Source organism: Nerophis ophidion, linkage group LG29 (assembly GCF_033978795.1).
Source record: "Nerophis ophidion isolate RoL-2023_Sa linkage group LG29, RoL_Noph_v1.0, whole genome shotgun sequence".
Classification (NCBI taxonomy): domain Eukaryota; kingdom Metazoa; phylum Chordata; class Actinopteri; order Syngnathiformes; family Syngnathidae; genus Nerophis; species Nerophis ophidion.
Genome location: NC_084639.1, coordinates 11,854,507 through 11,875,933, shown reverse-complemented (window position 1 = coordinate 11,875,933; position 21,427 = coordinate 11,854,507). Strand labels below are relative to the sequence as shown.

Here is a 21,427-nt window from a genome sequence, read left to right as displayed (position 1 = left end):
AAGTCAAAAAAAAAATGTTGACTTGTGCTTGTTTGGCTCCTTCCTCATAAAAACAGCGGATCATTAAATGTCGTTAACACAGACTCATCCAATTGGACATATTGAACACGTTGCACAGATGTCCTTGAACGCATCCTAAAGCTTTAGAATATAAGGAAAAATCCAAAAGCATCGTTAATAATCATGTTAGTTTTTTCATATTCTATCTCACGCCTAAGGAAGATGTTTCAAGTCAAAAAAAAAATGTTGACTTGTGCTTGTTTGGCTCCTTCCTCATAAAAACAGCGGATCATTAAATGTCGTTAACACAGACTCATCCAATTGGACATATTGAACACGTTGCACAGATGTCCTTGAACGCATCCTAAAGCTTTAGAATATAAGGAAAAGTCCAAAAGAATCGTTAATAATCATGTTTGTGTTTTTGAATTCTATCTCACGCCTAAGGAAGATGTTTCAAGTCCCCAAAAAAATGTTGGGAAAAAAAAAAAAAAGGTTGACTTGTGCAAGTTTGGCTCCTTCCTCATAAAAACAGCGGATCGTTAAATGTCGTTAATGCTGACTCGTCCAATGGAAGACCCCCACCTAGGCACCTCCGGAGGCTGTCAAACAGCAGGAAGGTGACTTCAAACCAAACTTGCCACGTTGTGTAAATTTCATGAGCTCAGCTTAAAAAATGTGCACATGTAAGAAAAGGCGTGCCGCCCTTTTAAGAGCTGGGGGGGGGGAATAAAATGCACAAGCCCTATGAAAAAAATAACAGTAAACACTTTATTACATACATCACGGTGACATGGGAATCAAACGGGGGTGAAAATGTTCGTTTGCAGTGCTGAGCGCCTCAGTTTGTTGACCAATCAGAAAAAGAGTCCTCTCATCCGGCGTCCGATGCCCTGGCGGTCGTAGAGGACGTTGAACTTGTTGATGAACTGGTTCATGCTGTTGCAGGTCTTGGTGATGGTGCCCAGGTAGGCCATGAGGCCCACGTCGTTGCATTGCTGCAGGGCGACACAAGAGGGCGGCGTCACAACAGAGCGGCTCCTGTTTTGGATTTGGCGGGTGATAAAAGATGTCTTACGTCGTAGAAGTCTGTTTTGAACTTGATGGTGCTGAGGACCGGCAGTCGGTGGCACAGGGCGTTGGCTTCTCGCAAGATCTCGTGGTTGAACGGAACTTCACCTTTCGGAACAAAGACGGTGAGCGAAAATTCGACACAGCTGTTTAAACCACATTTACAAAATATACAATTTTTCAGTATTTTGAGAAAAAAAAATATATATATATATATATTTTTTTTTTTTTTTAACCATAAAACAAAATAATATACAGTACAGGTCTAAAGTTTGGACACACCTTCTCATTCAATGCGTTTTCTTTATTTTCATGACTATTTACATTGTAGATTGTCACTGAAGGCATCAAAACTATGAATAAACACATGTGAACTGAATTGAACTGAATTCTATTTATATAGCGCTTTTCTCTAGTGACTCAAAGCGCTTTACATAGTGAAACCCAATATCTAAGTTAGATTTAAACCAGTGTGGGTGGCACTGGGAGCAGGTGGGTAAAGTGTCTTGCCCAAGGACACAACGGCAGTGACTAGGGTGGCGGAAGCGGGAATCGAACCTGCAACCCTCAAGTTGCTGGCACGGCCACTCTACCAACCGAGCTATACCGAGTTATCTACTTAACAAAAAAAAAGTAAAAATAATTGAAAACATGTTATATTCTAGTTTCTTCAAAATAGCCACCCTTTGCTCCGATTACTGCTTTGCACACTCTTGGCATTCTCTCTATGAGCTGAAAGGGTTTTCACTTCACAGGTGTCATAGTTTTGATGCCTTCAGTGACAATCTACAATGTAAATAGTCATGAAAATAAAGAAAACGCATTGAATGAGGTGTGTCCAAACTTTTGGCCTGTACTGTACGTTTAAGATAGGGGTGTCCAAACTTTTTCCACTGAGGGCTGCACACAGAAAAATTAAAACATGCGGGGGCCGTTTTGATATTTGTCATTTTTTCAAACCACAACAAAATATATGGATTTTGACAAAGAATGACAAACACATTTTGGGAGAACATCCGTACTGTAACACAACATAAACACAAAAGAACAAATACCCAGAATCCCATGCATCCCACTCTTCCGGAATATATTATACACCCCGCTAGCACCAAATCCCCCAACCCCCTCCGTGCATCGGTTGAGGTGGGCGGGGTTTGGTGCTAATATAGCCTGGAAGAGAAGGGATGCATGGAATTCTGGGTATTTGTTCTTTTGTGTTTATGTTGTGTTACAGTGCCGATGTTCTCCCGAAATGTGTTTGTCATTCCTGTTTGGTGTGGGTTCACAGTGTGGCGCATATCAGTAAGAGTGTTAAAGTTGTTTATATTACAACCCTCAGTGTAACCTGCATGGTTGTTGAGTAAGTATGCGTTGCAGTAGCTTTCGTGTGTTAACAAAATTACCAGTCGACACGCAGATCGCATCATGTAAAAGCGGGCGCGACGACATGTTGTAGAGGAGGTTAAAGACATTGCCATCACTGCACACCCTCAGTATTGTAGTCCAGGTGAAAATTGGAGAATGTTATCCCCGGGTGAAATCTGAGAGAGGCACTAAAATCAGGAAACCTCACGGAATAGTCAATGGGGTCCACAATTTAGCAGCTGAGCCACATCAGAGTGGTCAAAGCGCCACATGCGGCTCCGGAACTGCTGGTTGCCGACCCCTGATCCAGTGGGACAATGCTAATAACGGCTTGAATGCAAAGATACCATCCATCCATCTTCTAACACAAACACATTAATAAACCAGAGAGTTCATCCATCCATATTCTACCGCTTGTCCCTTTCGGGGTTACGGGGGGGTGGTGGGGGAGAGTGCTGGAGCTTATCCCAGCTATTAAATTAAAAAAAATAAACGCTAAGATGTTGCGGAGGGGTTAGAAAAATGGAACACTACCAGAAAGTGACGTACACATGTAGACATGATGTGCTGTGAGAAAGCGTTTGAAGCTCAGACATTATTTTGTCGCTCGCCAAGGGTGTCTCACCTGCTTCCGCGGCTTTGACGTACTCCAGGATGATCTTCACGCGACTGTGCAGCATTTTGATGGCGCTGTGCTGGACTATCAGGTGCTCGGCGACTATCACAACAACAACAACAACAACAACAGCAACTCGGTGAGACACTGGAACTTCAATGATGTCCCAATATGACCTAGTGTTGTCCCAATACAAATATTTTGGTACCGGTACCAAAATGTAATTCGATACTTTTCTAAAGAAAAGGGACCACAAAAAAATGCACTATTGGCTTTTTTTTTTAACAAACAATGTTAGGGTACATTAAACATATGTTTCTTATTGCAAGTTTGTCCTTAAATAAAATAGTGAACGTACAAGACAACTTGTGTTTTAGTAGTAAGTAAACAAACTAAGGCTCCTAATTTAGCTGCTGACATTGTGTCATTTATCATTCTATTTTGTCAACATTATGAGGGACAAGTGGTAGAAAATGAATTATTAATCTACTTGTTCATTTACTATTAATATCTGCTTACTTTCTCTTTTAACATGTTCTATCTACACTTCGGTTAAAATGTAATAATCACTTATTCTTCTGTTGTTTAAAACTTTACATTAGTTTTGGTTGTTTCCACAAATTTGGGTATAATCGTTACAGGATCATACATTGGTCATATTCAAAGTCCTCATGTGTCCAGGGACTGAGTTTATAAACATAATATAAACTTTTTAAAAACGAAAGATGTTGTGACGCCAAAAAATATTGATGTAATCATAGTAGCATCGACTAGATACGCTATTCTACTTGGTATCATTACAGTGGATGTCAGGTGTAGATCCACCAATGGCGTTTGTTTATATTAATCATAGTAGCATCGACTAGATACGCTATTGTACTTGGTATCATTATAGTGGATGTCAGGTGTAGATCCACCAATGGCGTTTGTTTATATTAATCATAGTAGTATCGACTAGATACGCTATTGTACTTGGTATCATTATAGTGGATGTCAGGTGTAGATCCACCAATGGCGTTTGTTTATATTAATCATAGTAGCATCGACTAGATACGCTATTGTACTTGGTATCATTATAGTGGATGTCAGGTGTAGATCCACCAATGGCGTTTGTTTATATTAATCATAGTAGCATCGACTAGATACGCTATTGTACTTGGTATCATTATAGTGGATGTCAGGTGTAGATCCACCAATGGCGTTTGTTTATATTAATCATAGTAGTATCGACTCGATACGCTATTGTACTTGATATCATTATAGTAGATGTCAGGTGTAGATCCACCAATGGCGTTTGTTTATATTAATCATAGTAGTATTGACTAGATACGCTATTGTACTTGGTATCATTACAGTGGATGTCAGGTGTAGATCCACCAATGGTGTTTGTTTACATTGTGACGCCGGTGAGCTACGGTGTGTAGTGAAGCATGTTTAGCTATTCCTCGTCCTTCAGGGATGATACTTGTAAGAAACTTACTTTATTTGTCACCATGCAGGCGAGGATTAGTGCTTTAGAAATAGCTAAAACACTGCAGACTGCGGATGGACTTTAGCCGCTAGCTAGCTAGCCATGTCTTAAAGCACCTCTTCTTGAGGGCGTTTCAGTGCTATAACTTCACCTTTATCGTTAGTTTTTAAGCCAAAATGTGTCTGTTGTCCCTTTTCTTTCTACACACTGTGTCTGCTTGTAAGTACTCTTTGATTGTGCGCTGCCGAACATGCTCATCTGCTCGTAAACCAGCAATGACACGACGTGACGATGACGGGGGGGTGTGGGGGACTGGTACGTTTTAGAGGCGGTATACTACCGAATATGATTCATTAGTATCACGGTACTGTACTAATACCGGTAGACCGTACAACCCTAGTCCGACCTTACCTGTGGAGTTCTCTCCGGTGCCGGTGGCCGTCATGCGGGCCACGTGGTCCACGCCAATCCTCTCGGCCTCCTCCGTGGCGAGGGTGTAGTTCAGCTCGGCGAACAGCATGGTGGCCTGCGTTGGGAGACAAGGACGTTGAAAGGAGCGTCGCTAAAAAGGGCACACTTGAGAGGACGGCTACCTCGCCGCTGATGATGTCGATGACGGACTCGAACACGCTGACTGGCAGCTGAGGAAGAAAAAACGGTTAACTTTTTGAGGGCGGCGACGGTTTGACACTGGAGCAGACACTCACATCAGTGTGTTTGGTCAGGGGGTTGAGCTTGAGGAAGAGCGGACTCTCGATGATTTCACACACCTGACAGGAGAATCATATCAATCAAGGTGGTGAGGCTATTTAATGGAAGTGAGCGTCACCCACCTGCTTGTGAATATGTATATCAGACTGGTCCGGGGGGCCGCCGGTGGTGTACCAGCCCAGGAACTCCATTTCTTTGAACACCTGTTTGACTGCAAAAGCACACGCCTGATGATTAATTACTACTTCCCACCATACTTGCCAACCTTGAGACCTCCGATTTCGGGAGGTGGGGGTTTGGTGTTGTTCACAGGGCAGGAGTATATAGCTAGAATTCACCAAGTCAAGTATTTCATGTGTGTGTGTGTGTGTATATATATATATATATATATATATATATGTATATATATATATATATATATATATATATATGTAGGTGTGGGAAAAATCACAAGACTACTTCATCTCTACAGAACTGTTTCATGAGGGGTTCCCTCAATCATCAGGATATTTTAATGGAAGCATTCACATACAATGGTTTATATAGGGCACAGAGTGGGTGGGTACAGGCAGGCGTAGGGTGTGGTGATTGGCTCATGTGTTACCTAGGAGGTGTTTCCGTCTGTGGCGGCATGTTGAGTTCTGTAGAATTCCGCAAAGTCTGGTTTCTAAAGGAGGTTTCTACAGAACTCAGCAAACACATTTGGAACCTCAAAGACAATAATGTTGAATATTCAATAACATGGCAAATTCTTGCATCCAGCACACCTTGCAAAGGTGGTAATAAAAGATGCAACCTATGCTTAAAAGAGAAACTGTTTATTATATATCATCCAGATCTATCATCCCTCAACAAGCGCAGTGAAATAATTTCAACATGCCGCCACAGACGGAAACACCTCCTAGGAAACACATGAGCCAATCACCACACCCTACGCCTGCCTGTACCCACCCACCCTGTGCCCTATATAAACCATTGTATGTGAATGCTTCCATTAAAATCTCCTGATGATTGAGGGAACCCCTCATGAAACAGTTCTGTAGAGATGAAGTAGTCTTGCGATTTTTCCCACACCTACATATTGCGTTCTACCACGGTATCGAGCACTATTCTCTGGATAATCCAATCAAGACATATATATATATAAGAAATACTTGACTTTCAGTGAATTCTAACTATATATATATATATATATATATATATATATATATATATATATATATAAATAAATAAGAGAAATACTTGAATTTCAGTGTTCATTTATTCACACACACACACACACACACACACACACACACACACACACACACACACACACACACACACACACACACACACACACACACACACACACACACACATCTACTCATTGTTGAGTTAAGGGTTGAATCGTCCATTCTTGTTCTATTCTCTGTCACTATTTTTCTAACGCTGCTGGACACCCTCTCTGATGATGCATTGCTGTGCGGCACGCACAAAAGTGATTTCATCAAATGCACTAGAGTCTGGAATCTTCCATCTTTCCCTAGCATGGCCCAAAACCGGTCAATATTTTCTTCCTGAGGAATATCTTCACTGCCAAGCAATTGGTAGTCCACTACTTCTTTACGTAGGCTATCCGAGTCCAATCGCAGATGCGGCTTGGAAATTACAAGCGTATTTCTTCATCTTACTCGTCGTCGGCGTCGCCATGGCTGTATCTTCCTCGTTCTTCTGCACTCTCTAAAAGCCGTAGATGTTATTGTCACATATGTATGTACAGTAGATGGCAGTATTGTCCTGTTTAAGAGTGTCACAACATTGCTGTTTACGGCAGACAAACTGCTTTACGGTAGACCAAAACGTGACTGCTGTTGTTGTGTGTTGTTGCCGCGCTGGGAGGACGTTAATGAAACTGCCTAACAATAAACCCACATAAGAAACCAAGAATTCGCCCTCGATCATTCTACAGTTATAACGTCATTGGGCAGGCTCGCTGAAAACAGGCTGTAGACATATCACTAAGGTCCGCTTGAATTTCGGGAGATTTTCGGGAGAAAATTTGTCCCGGGAGGTTTTCGGGAGAGGCGCTGAATTTCGGGAGTCTCCCAGAAAATCCTGGAGTCTTGGCAAGTATGCTTCCCACCCAACACCAATGCTATTTTTATCCAAGAAAACTCACATTGCTCCTCCTTGATGTAGTAGTACTCCTTGTCAATGTGCACTTTGTCGTCCGTGGTGTGAGAAAGCAGCTCGAAGGAGTTCATCACCTCGATGTTCCGGCCTTCTTGCTTCCCGATGAGCGCGCCGATGACTGGGAAGGTGAGAGACAACTGCAGCCATTAGACAACAGGCCAGCCTGACAGACAGGAACATACACACACACCTTGCATGGGTCGGCCCTCTTGTGAACGGATCCGTATCCAGTGGTCGGATATGTTGAGAATGACAAGAGGATGCAAAGCCACCGAGACGCTGCCGGTCATCCCGGAAGCCATGACACCGGGGCTGGCTGCAGATACACAACACAAAGGGTCACTTCTCAATAATTAAAGGCCTACTGAAACCCACTACTACTGACCACGCAGTCTGATAGTTTATATATCAATGATGAAATATTAACATTGCAACACATGCCAATACGGACTTTTTAGTTTACTAAATTACAATTTTAAATTTCCCGCGGAGTTTCTTCTTGAAAACGTCGCAGAATGCTGACGCGTGTTTGTGACGTTATTGGTTGTAGGGGACATTTTAACCCAGCACCACTTATGGCTAAAAGTCGTCTCTTTTCATCGCATAATTACACAGTATTCTGGACATCTGTGTTGCTGAACCTTTTGCAATTTATTCAATTAATAATGGAGCCTATAAAGAAGAATGTTGTTGGTGGAAAGCGGTGGATTGCAGCTGCCTTTAGCAACCAAAACACAGCCGGTGTTTCTTTGTTGTGAAGCTTTAGCGAACATGTTTCTCTAGCACATGTCAACCAGCAAGTTTTTGGATGAGAAAATTGTGATATTAAGTCGGCTCTTACCGGAGACTTATGAGGAGTTAACGTCCTCCTGCAGCAGCTGTCAAAAAAGGCAGCTGTGATCATGGCGCTGTCACACCAAATTTCTTCCACCCTACAAAAACCTTCCCCCCGGAAGACATTTGGCGTGACAGCCCCTCTAATTCCTGAAGTATCCCAATGAGGGCGTAATAATACCAAATTATATGACTCTTAAGGGTTACCGCTGCAAAATTAGCGAATCAAAAATAGCTTGAAAGGTTAGCATGCTGGAATGCTAATATTTTTTCCTCACCAATGACAATCAGCCAATTATAATGCTTTTAGAACAGGCAGCTGTGTGGGCTGCTTTAAGAAAGTTATATAAATCTTAAGGGTTACAGCTGCAAAATTAGTGAAGCAAAAATAGCTTGAAAGGTTAGCATGCTGGAATGCTAATATTTTTTCCTCACCGTTATTTTTCACCAATGACAATCAGCCAATTATAATGCTTTTAAAACAGGCAGCTGTGTGGGCTGCTTTAAGCAAGTTATATGATTCTTAAGGTTTACAGCAGCAAAATTAGCGAATCAAAAATAGCTTGAAAGGTTAGCATGCTGGAATGCTAATATTTTTTCTTCACAGTTATTTTTCACCAATGACAATAAGCCAATTATAATGCTTTTAAAACAGGCAGCTGTGTGGGCTGCTTTAAGGTCCTTCCACCCTCATTGGGGTCCTTCAGGCATTAGAGGCGCTGTCACGCCAAATGTCTTCCGGGGGGAAGGTTTATTTAGGGGGGGAAGAAATTTGGCGTGACAGCTCCTCCATTGGTTTCTCTCAGAGACACTGGCGGTCACCGCGGCCCTCTGACTTTCAGGTATAATAATAATAATGGATTAAATTTACATCATGCTTTTCTAATGTTAGATACTCAAATCGCTTCCAGAGAAGTGGGAACCCATCATTCATTCACACCTGGTGGTGGTAAGCTACATCTGTAGCAACAGCTGCCCTGGGGTAGACTGACGGAAGCGTGGCTACCAGTTTGCGCCTACGGCCCCTCCGACCACCACCAATCATTCATTCATCATTCATTCACCGGTGTGAGCGGCACCGGGGGCAAGGATGAAGTATCCTGCCCAAGGACACAACGGCAGCGATTTGGATGTCAATAGGTGGGAAGCGAACCTGCAACCCTCAGGTTTCTGGCACAGCCGCTCTACCCACTACGCCATTCCGCCCCTCTTTATAATCTCACTAAAACACTATTAACACAATAACCAGATAGGGGATTTTCCAGAACTATCCTAGTAAATGTGTCTAAAAACATCTGAATCGCTCCCACTGCCGTTGCCTTTTTTTTCTTCTTCCTAGTGCTTCACTCTAACTTTCCTCATCCACGAATCTTTCATCCTCGCTCAAATTCATGGGGAAATCGTCGCTTTCTCGGTCCGAATCGCTCTAGCTGCTGGTGGCTATGATTATAAACAATGTGTGGAGCTCCACAACCCGTGACGTCACGCGCACATCGTCTGCTACTTCCGGTACAGGCAAGGCTTATTTATTAGCGACCAAAAGTTGCAAACTTTATCGTGGATGTTCTCTACTAAATCCTTTCAGCAAAAATATGGCAATATCGCGAAATGATCAAGTATGACACATAGAATGGACCTGCTATCCCCGTTTAAATAAAAATCTCATTTCAGTAGGCCTTTATTGGGATTTGGGGGAGCAAGCACTTACTTTATAGTAAAGCCTGACTCATTTATTGTTGTTTAAAGTGACACAGTACGAGTCAAATAAAAGTAGAAGTTAAAATAGCTGAGTTGTTGACATCTTTGCCAGAAACTAAGCAAACCTGTGTCAGCCAGAGCTACACACCCAACATTAGTCAGCCAACTTGCTCCAACACCAAAGTATATCACCGTAGATAGCACATAATTGTGTTTAGGCGTGGAGCTGTGTCGCTGTAATGGAAGAAATTTTGGATAAATGTTGAAATAAAAGAAGGTACTCGCCTGCCCCGTCTACTTCCATTCCGCCGCCGTTGCTGGTTGCCATCTTGTGCCGGAAGCCGCGCATGCGCCGTGGGCAGATGAACGTTGGGCGAGGATGACTGAGATGTTTTAAAAATATATATTCAACATAAAATCATAAATAATTAATTTATATATTTAGGGATGGATAAATATGTTTATTGTTATGTTTAAGGTTTTAAATAAAGTGATGCCGGATCTTGTAGGCAAGGAGCTGGTGTTTCCGGCGGAGTGTTGATGAAGGCGCATTCCTGTTGTTTTTTATTTTCTAAATCCATCCATCCATTTTCTACCGCTTTTTTTTTTTTTAATTCAACAACAAACATACATTTATAATTTACACAAAAGTCAAGGCACTTGCAAATTACGGCATCAGAAAAACATGTAAAGGAAAGAAAACAAAATAAAGTGTTAAATATTAATAAATAATAATAAGAAGAATAGGAATAAAAAATGACATAAAGGCCCGGGCTACCTAAATCACTTTAAATGTTTATAACACAAATGTAAATTTAAAGGCTATGAAAGCAATCATCCTCCAAGATTTGATTGATAATTATAAACCATTAACCCAATTTTAATATATCGGCCTTACTTTAATAAATCGACATTTATGTATAAACCTTTTTTTTACATAATAATGTTAACAAACATTTCTATGTTAATATAAAATATATGTTGTTCTTTAGCCAACACACACACAATTTAGACAAACTTTACTGGTCCACAAGGGAAATTTTTAATGTTTTTATTAAAAAAATATATATTCAACGTAAAATCATAAATAATTAATTTATATATTTAAGAATAGATAGAAATGTTTAGAGACTGTTATTTTTAAGGTTTTAAATAAAGTGACGCAGGATCTTGTAGGCAAGTAGCTAGTGTTTCCGGCGGAGTGTTGATAAGGCGCATTCCTGTTGTTGTTCTTTTTTATTTTCTAAATCCATCCATCCATTTTATACCGCTTATTATCATTTTTTTTATTCAACAACAACCATACATTTATAATTTACACAAAAGTCAAGGCACTTGTAAATCACGCCATCAGAAAAACATGTCAAGGAAAGAAAACAAATGTAAATAAAGAAAAGGTATTAAATACTAATACATAATATTTGTAAAAATATGAATAAACAATGACATAAAGGGCTACTTAAATCACTTTAAATGTTTATAACAAAAATATCGATTTAAGGGCTTTTCAATCAATCATCCTCCAAGGTTTGATTGATAACTGTAAACCAGGGGTCACCAACCTTTTTGAAACCAAGAGCTACTTCTTGGGTACTGATTAATGCGAAGGGCTACCAGTTTGATACACACTTAAATAAATTGCCAGAAATAGCCAATTTGCTCAATTTACCTTTAATATATATATATATATATATATATATATATATATATATATATATATATATATATATATATAGGTATTTCTGTCTGTCATTACGTCGTACATTTTTTTCCTTTTAAGGAATGTTTTTTGTAGAGAATAAATGATGAAAAAAACACTTAATTGAACGGTTTAAAAGAGGAGAAAACACGTTAAAAAAATGAAAATTAAATTTTGAAACATAGTTCATCTTCAATTTCGACTCTTTAAAATTAAAAATTCAACTACAAAAAAAGAAGAGAAAAGCTAGCTAATTTCGAATCTTTTTGAAAAAATTAAAAAAAGAATTTATGGAACATCATTAGTATTTTTTCCTGATTAAGATTAATTTGACAATTTTGATGACATGTTTTAAATAGGTTAAAATCCAATCTGCATTTTGTTAGAATATATAACAAATTGAACCAAGCTATATTTCTAACAAAGACAAATCATTATTTCTTCTAGATTTTCCAGAACAAAATTTTAAAAGAAATTCAAAAGACTTTGAAATAAGATTTAAAATTGATTCTACAGATTTTCTAGATTTGCCAGAATATTTTTTTTTGAATTTTAATCATAAGTTTGAAGAAATATTTCCCAAATATTCTCCGTCGAAAAAACATAAGCTAAAATGAAGAATTAAATTAAAAGGTATTTATTATTCTTTGCAATAAAAAAAAAAAATTACTTGAACATTGATTTAAATTGTCAGGAAAGAAGAGGAAGGAATTTAAAAGGTAAAAAGGTATATGTTTTTAAAAATCCTGAAATCATTTTTTTCTCTAAAATTGTCTTTCTGAAAGTTATAAGAAGCAAAGTAAAAAAAGAAAAAAAATATTCAAACAAGTGAAGAACAAGTCTTTAAAAATATTTTCTTGGATTTTCAAATTCTATTTGTGTTTTGTCTCCCTTAGAATTAAAAATGTCGAGCAAAGCAAGACAGGCTTGCTAGTAAAAAAATACAATTTAAAAAATAGAGGCAGCTTGTGTATAAGTATAAACAACAGTTTTGTAATATTTAATCAATTAATCAAGTCATTATTATTTTTAACGTTTTGAATATTATGTATAAACTGACGCCGGAACATGTAGGTAAGCAGCGGGTGTTTCCGACGGAGTGTTGATGAAGGCGCACTACCGTCGCGCTTCAGCGGATCCGTCCAACACACTCCGTAAAAAGTGTGAAGTTTTTACTGACATAATGGATGAATTCACCTCTTGTAGCCTCGAATACCTCCCGGAAAACATCTTAATCGACGTGTTGTCTTATTTGAGCATACGTGAGCTCGTCCGAGCAGGAAGGTAAGACGAAAATAAATCTCCCCCTTTATCGATCCCGATGACAATAACCGCTGCCTGACTCCTGTTTGAAGTGTTTTTAATGGCGTCCCTTCAGAGTGTGTAAGCGATGGAGACGTCTTGTGAAAGATCAAAGACTGTGGAGACTTGTCGACCTGACTGCGTGGAAAGGGGTAAAAAAGACTTGAACTATCTCTACAACTTGTTCCTTTTTTCCCTGCTGCAATTGTATCCTGTATGTGGTGTTAGGTATGTTTCTTTGTGTGTAAACTAGGGCTGGGCGATATCTCGATATTTTTAGGCCATATCGCGACACACAACATATATCTCGATATTTTTGCCTTAGCCTTGAGTTAAAGGCCTACTGAAATGAGATTTTATTATTTAAACGGGGATAGCAGGTCTATTCAATGTGCCATACTTGATCATTTCGCGATATTGCCATATTTTTGCTGAAAGGATTTAGTAGAGAACATCCACGATAAAGTTCGCAACTTCTGATCGCTAATAAAAAAGCCTTGCCTGTACCGGAAGTAGCAGACAATGTGCGCGTGACGTCACTGGTTGTAGGGCTCCTCACATCCTCACATTGTTTATAATCATAGCCTCCTGCAGCAAGAGCTATTCGGACCGAGAAAGCGACGATTTCCCCATTAATTTGAGCGATGATGAAAGATTAGTGGAAGAGGAAAGTAAGAGTGAGGCATTTAAAAAAAAAAGAAAAAAAAAAGCGACCACTCCGGGCGGCGGTAGTGGGAATGTTTCAGATGTAATTAGACACATTTACAAGGATAATTCTGGAAAGTCCCTTATCTGCTTATTGTGTTAATAGTATTTTAATGATATTACACTGTCATACCTGAAAGTCGGATGGCTGCGGTGAACACCAGTGTCTATGAGAGAAGCTGAGGAGCCAAGATCTCAGCTGCCTTTTTGACAGCTACAGGAGAAGGTCCCATAATCCACTGAAGTCTCCGGTAAGAGCCGACAATTTTCCCATCCAAAAACTTGCTGTTTGACATAGAGAAACATGTTTGCCTGACCACTCTGTGTTAAAGCTTCACAACAAACAAAGAAACACCGGCTGTGTCTCGGTGCTAAAGGCAGCTGCAATCCACCGCTTTCCACCAACAGCATTGTTCTTTATAGTCTCCATTATTAATTGCACGAATTGCAAAAGATTCAGCAACACAGATGTCCAAATTACTGTGGAATTATGCGATGAAAAGAGACGACTTTTAGCCGTAAGTGGTGCTGGGAGAACATGTCCGCTCCAACCAATAACGTCACAAACACGCGTCATCATTCTGCAACGTTTTTAACAAGAAACTCCGCGGGAAATTTAAAAGATTTCGTAATTGATATATAAACTATCAGACTGCGTGGTCGTTAGTAGTGGGTTTCAGTAGGCCTTTAGCCTTGAGTTAACACGTGATACATATAATCACAGCAAAATGATGATTCTATGTGTCTACATTAAAACATTTTTGTTTATACTGCATTAATATATTCTCATTTAAAACTTTATACAGAGAGAGAAATCACAACTAAGTCAATTTAGCAAAAGTGTATTTATTAAACGGTAATTAAGCAGTGGCACAAACATTCATGTCATTTCAAAACAGAAAGTGCAAGATTGTCAGAGACATTTTAAAACAAGCTATTAGTGCACTTTTGTGCATGATGTCACTAAGATGACATATTAAAACAACACTAAATTAAAGTGTACTCTTTGTACAGAACGCTACTACAATAGTTTAAAACAAATAAAGTGCACTTTCGTGCGTGATGTCACACAACGTATTTCAATTAGTGTCACATAAAGATGAGCTGCATATCAAATAGTATATTTCCCACGGTGTTGATGTGGAAATTGTTGCTTTGGCATTTTGTGGGTGTGGCACCAAACGGAGATGTTGACATGCACAGTTTGAAGCACTTTTCATTCTCTAGCAGGTGACTTTTCAAATGATGTTACCAATTATCAGTGGTGCGACTTATTGTAGCAACGCTTCTGTCGCATAAATGTTTAACATATTCCCGCTTGAAGCCAAACCACCGCCAGACGATGGACCCCATGCTGTTTTTCTTGGGAATTAATTCTTCCTTCATCTGTAACCAGATTCGCACCTTCTCTGTCTCGTATTACCACATGCAACACACCGTTAGCATCACAGCTAATGTTACCCGTGTCGCTACCTCTCTGCTCGGGGAGGGCGTGGGGCGTTGCATGCGTGACGTATGTAAAAAGGGTGACGTATGTAAAAAGGCGCGCTTGTTTTAAGTCTCCGAGAAGGAGAGACAAGAAAGAGGAGAGAAACGCATGCAGTGTAATGCCCGCAGCTAAAAGCAACTGCGTGAGAACGTAGTATACTCGAATATCACCATATAGTAATTTTCTATATCGCACAGAGACAAACCCGCGATATATCGAGTATACCGATATATCACCCAGCCCTACATAAACTGTCCCTCTCTTTAGCCTAACTTGTTTCTGTTCACTTAAAATGGGACCACTTATTATGAAAAAAACAACTTTTCTTACCTTTAGAATAGAATAGAATAGACTTTATTGTCATTATATTTGCATATAACGAGATTAAAGACTCCAACTTAAGGTGCGGTTGTGGGAACAAATATGGAGTAAAATAAATAACAGAAGAGGTAGTAATAAAGGAAAAACTAAAAATTGAAATAAACAGACTACTATCCAATAAAAATAACAAGCAATCCTGTACAAAATACAAAACACAATAGGAATACAAAATGCTGTACAATATACAGAACATGACAATAGTACCTAAGTAATAAATACCTAAGTAATAAATAACAATCAGTGTCGGATGTATTGCACTCAAAGGGTTGTACTGCACAGTAGGGTATTAGGGCATGATATTGTATAGGGGTGAATTATTATTATATATACTTTAGGTACCTGTCTTTTGTTTATTTGGGATCTGAATATAGTCGTGGTCAAACGTTTACATACACTTGTAAAGAACATAATGTCATGGCTGTCTTGAGTTTCTACAACTCCAATTTTTTGGAGATAGAGAGATTGGAGCACATACTTGTTGGTCGCAAAAACATTCATGAAGTTTGGTTGTTTTATGAATGTATTATTAGTCTACTGAAAAGGTGACCAAATCTTTTGGGTCAAAAGTATACATACAGCAATCTTAATATTTGGTTACATGTTTGACGTGTGTTTGGGGTCATTGTCCTGTTGGAACACCCAACTGTGTCCAAGACCCAACATCCGGGCTGCTGATTGTAGGTTGTCCTGAAGAATTTGGAGGTAATCGTCTTTTTTCTTTGTCCAATTTACTCTCTGTAAAGCACCAGTTCCATTGGCAGCAAAACAGGCCGAGGGCATAATACTACCACCACCATGCTTGAAGGTAGGGAAGGTGTTCCTGGGATAAAAGGGCTGGGTATTGTGGCCAAACAGCTCAATTTTTGTTTCATCTGACCACAGAAATTTCCTCCAGAAGGTCTTATATTTGTCCATGTGTTGTCAGATGAAACAAAAAATGAGCTGTTTGGCCACAATACCCAGCAATATGTTTGGAGGAGAAAAGGGTAGTCCTTTAATCCAAGAAACATCACACCTACCGTCAAGCATGGTGGTGGCAGTATTACGCTCTGGGCCGGTTTTGCTGCCAATGGAACTGGTGCTTTACAAAGAGTAAATGGGACAATGAAAAAGGAGGATTACCTCCAAATTCTTCAGGACAACCTGAAATCATCAGCTCAGAGGTTGGGTCTTGGGTGCAGTCAGGTGTTCCAACAGAAAAATGACCCCAAACACCCATCAAAAATGGTAAAGGAATGGCTAAATCAGGCTAGAATTAAGGTTTTAGAATGGCCTTCCCCAAGTCCTGACTTAAACGTGTGGACAGTGCTGAAGAAACAAGTCCATGTCAGAAAACCAACAAATGCATCTGAACTGCATCAATTTTGTCAAGAGGAGTGGTCAAAATCCAAGCAGAAGCTTGTGGGTGGCTACCAAAAGCACGTTATTGCAGTGAAACTTGCCAAGGGACATGTAAGCAAATATTAACATTGCTTTATGTATACTTCTCTGCGATAAAGTGGCGACTTGTCCAGGGTGTACCTAGCCTCCTGCCCGATTGTAGCTGAGATAGGCACCATAGCCCCCAGCGACCCCAAAGGGAATAGGAGGTAGAAAATGGATGGATGGATGTATACTTTTGACCCAGCAGATTTGCTCACATTTTCAGTCGACCCATAATAAATTCAGAAAAGAACCAAACTTCATGAATGATTTTTGTGAGCAAAAAGTGTATGCTCCAATCACTCTATCACAAAAAAATAATAGTTGTAGAAATGATTGGAAACTCAAGACAGCCACGATATTATGTTCTTTACAAGTGTATGTAAACTTTTGACCACGACTGTAACTCCTGCAAATGTGAACCCAAACCATGGTGGCATGGCAGAGATATTTATAAAACAATTTTGCCTTCCTACTTCCTCCAAACGAGCCGCTTGGAATTTTCCCAAAGTGGGACGTTTTTACCCAATGAGTTTTGTGCGAATTTGCCATTGTAGTCTGATTTTGTACTCAGTAAGTTCCTTCTTTTTCCTGTTTTATTTCGTTGTGGGGCAGACTGGCTTGTAGATGCACATGCATCCTCCGCTGTTGCCATTTCTAATACAAATTAGCGTATAGTTCTAACTTATGTGTGTCAGTAGACTTGCTATAAAAACTACAACATGGCTGACTGGGAGAAGACAGTCGAAGTGGAGGCACATTAATAAGAACGTCCACAAAGCGGCTTGAAGATTGTCTTTAAAATGTAATCACTGCAGCATTTTGACCAAATAAGCACCGATACATTTTATGGAGACCGCAAGGAAGTATTTTAAATGTAGAAAGAAAAATACAATGATTCCTTTTTATGGTGTCAATGTTGGCGTTAACGCACTTTTTGTGTCTTTTTACGCATTGAAATCAGAAAGGACGCATTTCCAGAAGTCCGCGCGTCCCAGGGACGAGGATTTTTATTTATTTTTTTTACCGTCCCTGGCCTCTCCGTGTTTTTATTGGTCGTCTTCAAAGTAATGAACTTTCCAAATTCCAGAAAACACAGAGTGAGATGTTCTACCTCTTGTGCGAAACACAAATGCATAAAATGACTTAACACATTAAAAAGACTAGTAAAACATTTAAAATGACTCCCTAAACACAACAAACAACTTCTAAAATGACTCTAAAACACATAAAATGACTTAAGAGATGCACAGTGACATCTAAAACATAAATTACTCCTAAAACACATAATATGACTGCTAAAACACGAAAAAAAAAGACTCCTAAAACACATTAAAAAAAACCTCTTAAAACAAATTAAAAACACAGAATGAGGTGTTTGCATCCTTTGCGAGCACATACAATAAACATACTTGTAGGTGAACAGTGAACGTGAATGGAAGACCATAATGATAAAAAAATTACGGGTGCGCATCATCAATAGTGTTCCTCTTGGTCATTGGGTGGCCTTTAACAATATACAGTTTTGTTTCGCCAAAAGTTTTATCAATCACAAATACTGCCTCAGTTTGCACTCGGACAACTTTACCGCGAGGGGCTGTCAAAAGAAAGACTTCATGGTAAACACCAAGGTGAGTGTAAAGTCAACTTTTTTACCTTCATCCTGTGCCCTGGCTCCAGTAAATTAGTTGTTTTAGTCCCTCTCTCAACCCTAACTCGGACATAAAGTGGCCCTGTTTCTAGTCTTGACTTGTTTATGTTGACATACAATGTCAAAAGAAATACTTAACACTAAGGTGAGTATAAAGTAGGGCTGGGCGGTATGGCCTTTTTTAAATATCTCGAGATTTTTAGGCCATATACGATATTTTCCATTGGCTTTGAATGAACACTTGATACATATAATCACAGCAGTATGATGATTCTATGTGTGAACATTAAAACATTTTTCTTCATACTGCATTCAAATATGCTCATTTTAAACTTTCATGCAGAGAGGGAAATCACAACTAAGTCAATTGACCAAAAATGTATTTATTGAAGTTATTAAGCAATGGCACAAACATTCAAGTCATTTCCAAAACATAAAGTGCAAGATTGTCAGAGACATTTTAAGTGTCAAATAAAAATGAGCTGCATAATGGGACATCAAATAGTATTCGTCCTTCACTATGTGGTAGGTTACGACGAACGTTATGAAATTATCTTCATTCTCTAGCGAGTGACGTTTCAAATGATGCTACATATTAGCAGTAATGCTACTTTTATAGCAACGCTTTTGCCCTACACTTGACAAATTACGGTTGTCTATTTGACACATTCTGACTTGAAGCCGAACCACCGCCAGACGATGGACCCCCTGCTGTTTTTATTGGGAATTAAGTCTTCATTTGTTACCAGATCCGCACCTTTTTTCTCTCGTATTCCCACTCGTACGGCTATGTTAGCAGCTATGTGACGTATGACATGACTGTATGTGACAGTGTTTCCCACAGGTCAGGCATCTATTTGTGGTGGTGTGGTCGGGCAGCTGGGGTTGGGGGGGCGGTGGCAGCGGCGGCGATGACCAAGAAGAACGGAGAGTTTGAATATAATTACAAAACTTTATGTACATATTTATATAACATGTAACAACAAGCTCCATTCACAGACAGAGTCCCATTGCTTTTACGAGCGGTCGAGCGAGTCAAAAGCCCAAAAAAATAAAAACATTTTTTATTTTATTTGTGGTGGCCGTAAATCTTTCGTGGCGGGCCGCCACAAATAAATAAATGTGTGGGAAACCCTGTGTGACGTATGTAAGAATGTGCGCCTGCTTGTCTGTGAGAAGGAGAGACAGGAAAGAGTGAGAAGAGCCTGTAGTGTAATGCCCGCAGCTAAAAGCAACTGCGTGAGAACGTATACTCGAATATTACAATATAAACCCGCGATATATCGTATATATCGATATATCGCCCAGCCCTAGTATAAAGTCAACCTTTTTACCTTCATCCTGTGCCATGGCCAGCGCATGAAATTGGCCCCCGCCCACACGCCAAATGCGGGTAACTTTTGTGATTGGCGGATGAAACTGTCAATCTACCTGCCACATTGGCGGGTAGCCAATAAGACAACACAACACTGAGCAAGTGTTGTGTGTTGTTGACCAATCAGGTAGCCTATGTGTGTTGTGTGTTTTAAGAAAGCCCCCGCGGCATTTTCTTGGATTTTAAAACCAAAATGTGGCGGCATATCGCTGGCTGAAAAGGCCGGCGCCGGCTTTAACAGGCCAACAAAAGGAGGACGAGGAGGATGATTTAAAAAAAATTAATAAAAAAAGACGGTTTAATACGAAGTGGAAAGTAAGCGGGGATGGCAAGGTTCGCGACTGGCTGGTCTACGACGTCACAACAGAAGAGATGTATTGTCAGGATTGCCGTATGTATGGCTCGGAGAAAGCGAAATCAAACCCATTTGTAATTGGGACAAAAAACTTAAAGTTAGAGGCAATAAGGACAATTAAGGACCAAAGAAACTAGAAAATGGATATGTAATGTCACTTCAGTGGAATGGATTACATTTGGGTGTTAACTTAATAAATGAGACCAACAGTGAGATGATTGGCTGTTTGTATTTCTGTTATTTTCTATTCTAAATGCCTGCCACACCAGGTCAGATACAGTTGTAAGTCATTATGTAGGTTTAGTCATTAATAAGATTAAGTTGGTTAATAACTCGACAGCACTTTGATGTGTATTCTGTACCAGTTCAAAAAACATTCTTATCTAATGCATTTTCTGAGTCGTTCACCTTTATTGTAGGCACAGAAAATTTTGGCTGGTAAAAAAACCACTGTGGCAGGTGGATTTCAAAATCCACCTGCCACAGTGGCTGGTGGTCAAAAAAGTGAACTTCAGGCCCTGGCCAGGGCTCCAGTAAATGACTTATTTTAGTCCCTCTGTCAACCCTAACTCGCACATAAAGTGTCCTTGTTTCTACTCTGACTTGTTTATGTTGACATACATTGTCCTTCTCCACTCTTAGCTTGTAACCGCAAGTCAACGTGTCCGTTTCCACAGCCTACGGAACGGCGCCGTCACGACATCGCCGTTCCAGATCCATGTGCTAAATATACACAGAGCGTTTCTTTTTGGGGTCAGTTGCTGCAAATAGCGGATCAATTCAGCGAAAGCCTGTCTTTGTTGGACAGGAAGCCATGCACAAACACAAAATAAACTATCCACTTTCAAAATAAAATAGTGCGTCTACAAGGCAGGTCGTGTTTTACACTTAAATCAGGGGTGTCCAAAGTGCGGCCTGCAGCTAATTGTTTAGTGGCCCGCCACACATTCTGGAAATGCTATTGCAAAAATAAAAAATAAAACACTAAAAAAAGTAGAATGAGGTGAAATCTAAAGGGGAAAAGTTACAATGTTGACGCAAAGTTGGCATGCAGGCTTTTTGTTTTTATTTATTTTGCTCTTATTGCCAATGCTAAAAAAAAAATTG

At 39.6% G+C, this 21,427-nt stretch overlaps 2 protein-coding genes across 3 annotated transcripts in view; one reads left to right on the top strand and one right to left on the bottom strand.

Annotated features, from left to right (window-relative positions):
* Positions 1-757: 757 nt before the first annotated feature.
* Positions 758-7,750, bottom strand: cops6 (COP9 signalosome subunit 6). The gene is made up of 9 exons (XM_061891874.1): positions 7,600-7,750; positions 7,396-7,527; positions 5,357-5,445; positions 5,231-5,293; positions 5,117-5,164; positions 4,935-5,049; positions 3,062-3,154; positions 1,079-1,179; positions 758-998 (listed from the first exon to the last, which is right to left on the bottom strand). The coding sequence occupies exons 1-9, from the start codon at positions 7,709-7,711 to the stop codon at positions 858-860; spliced, it is 894 nt and encodes a 297-aa protein (XP_061747858.1). The 5' UTR covers positions 7,712-7,750; the 3' UTR covers positions 758-857.
* A 4,977-nt stretch (positions 7,751-12,727) lies between these two features.
* The window catches only part of aurkb (aurora kinase B), a 39,166-nt gene continuing 30,466 nt past the window's right edge, over positions 12,728-21,427 (top strand). Inside the window, exons 1-2 of one of the 2 annotated variants that reach the window (XM_061891871.1) lie at positions 12,728-12,924; positions 13,019-13,094. In XM_061891871.1, the coding sequence (XP_061747855.1) occupies positions 12,746-12,924; positions 13,019-13,094 (255 nt within the window). In that variant the 5' untranslated portion in view covers positions 12,728-12,745. The remainder of the gene's footprint in view (positions 12,925-13,018; positions 13,095-21,427) is intronic. The other variant, XM_061891872.1, reaches the window with a different exon arrangement.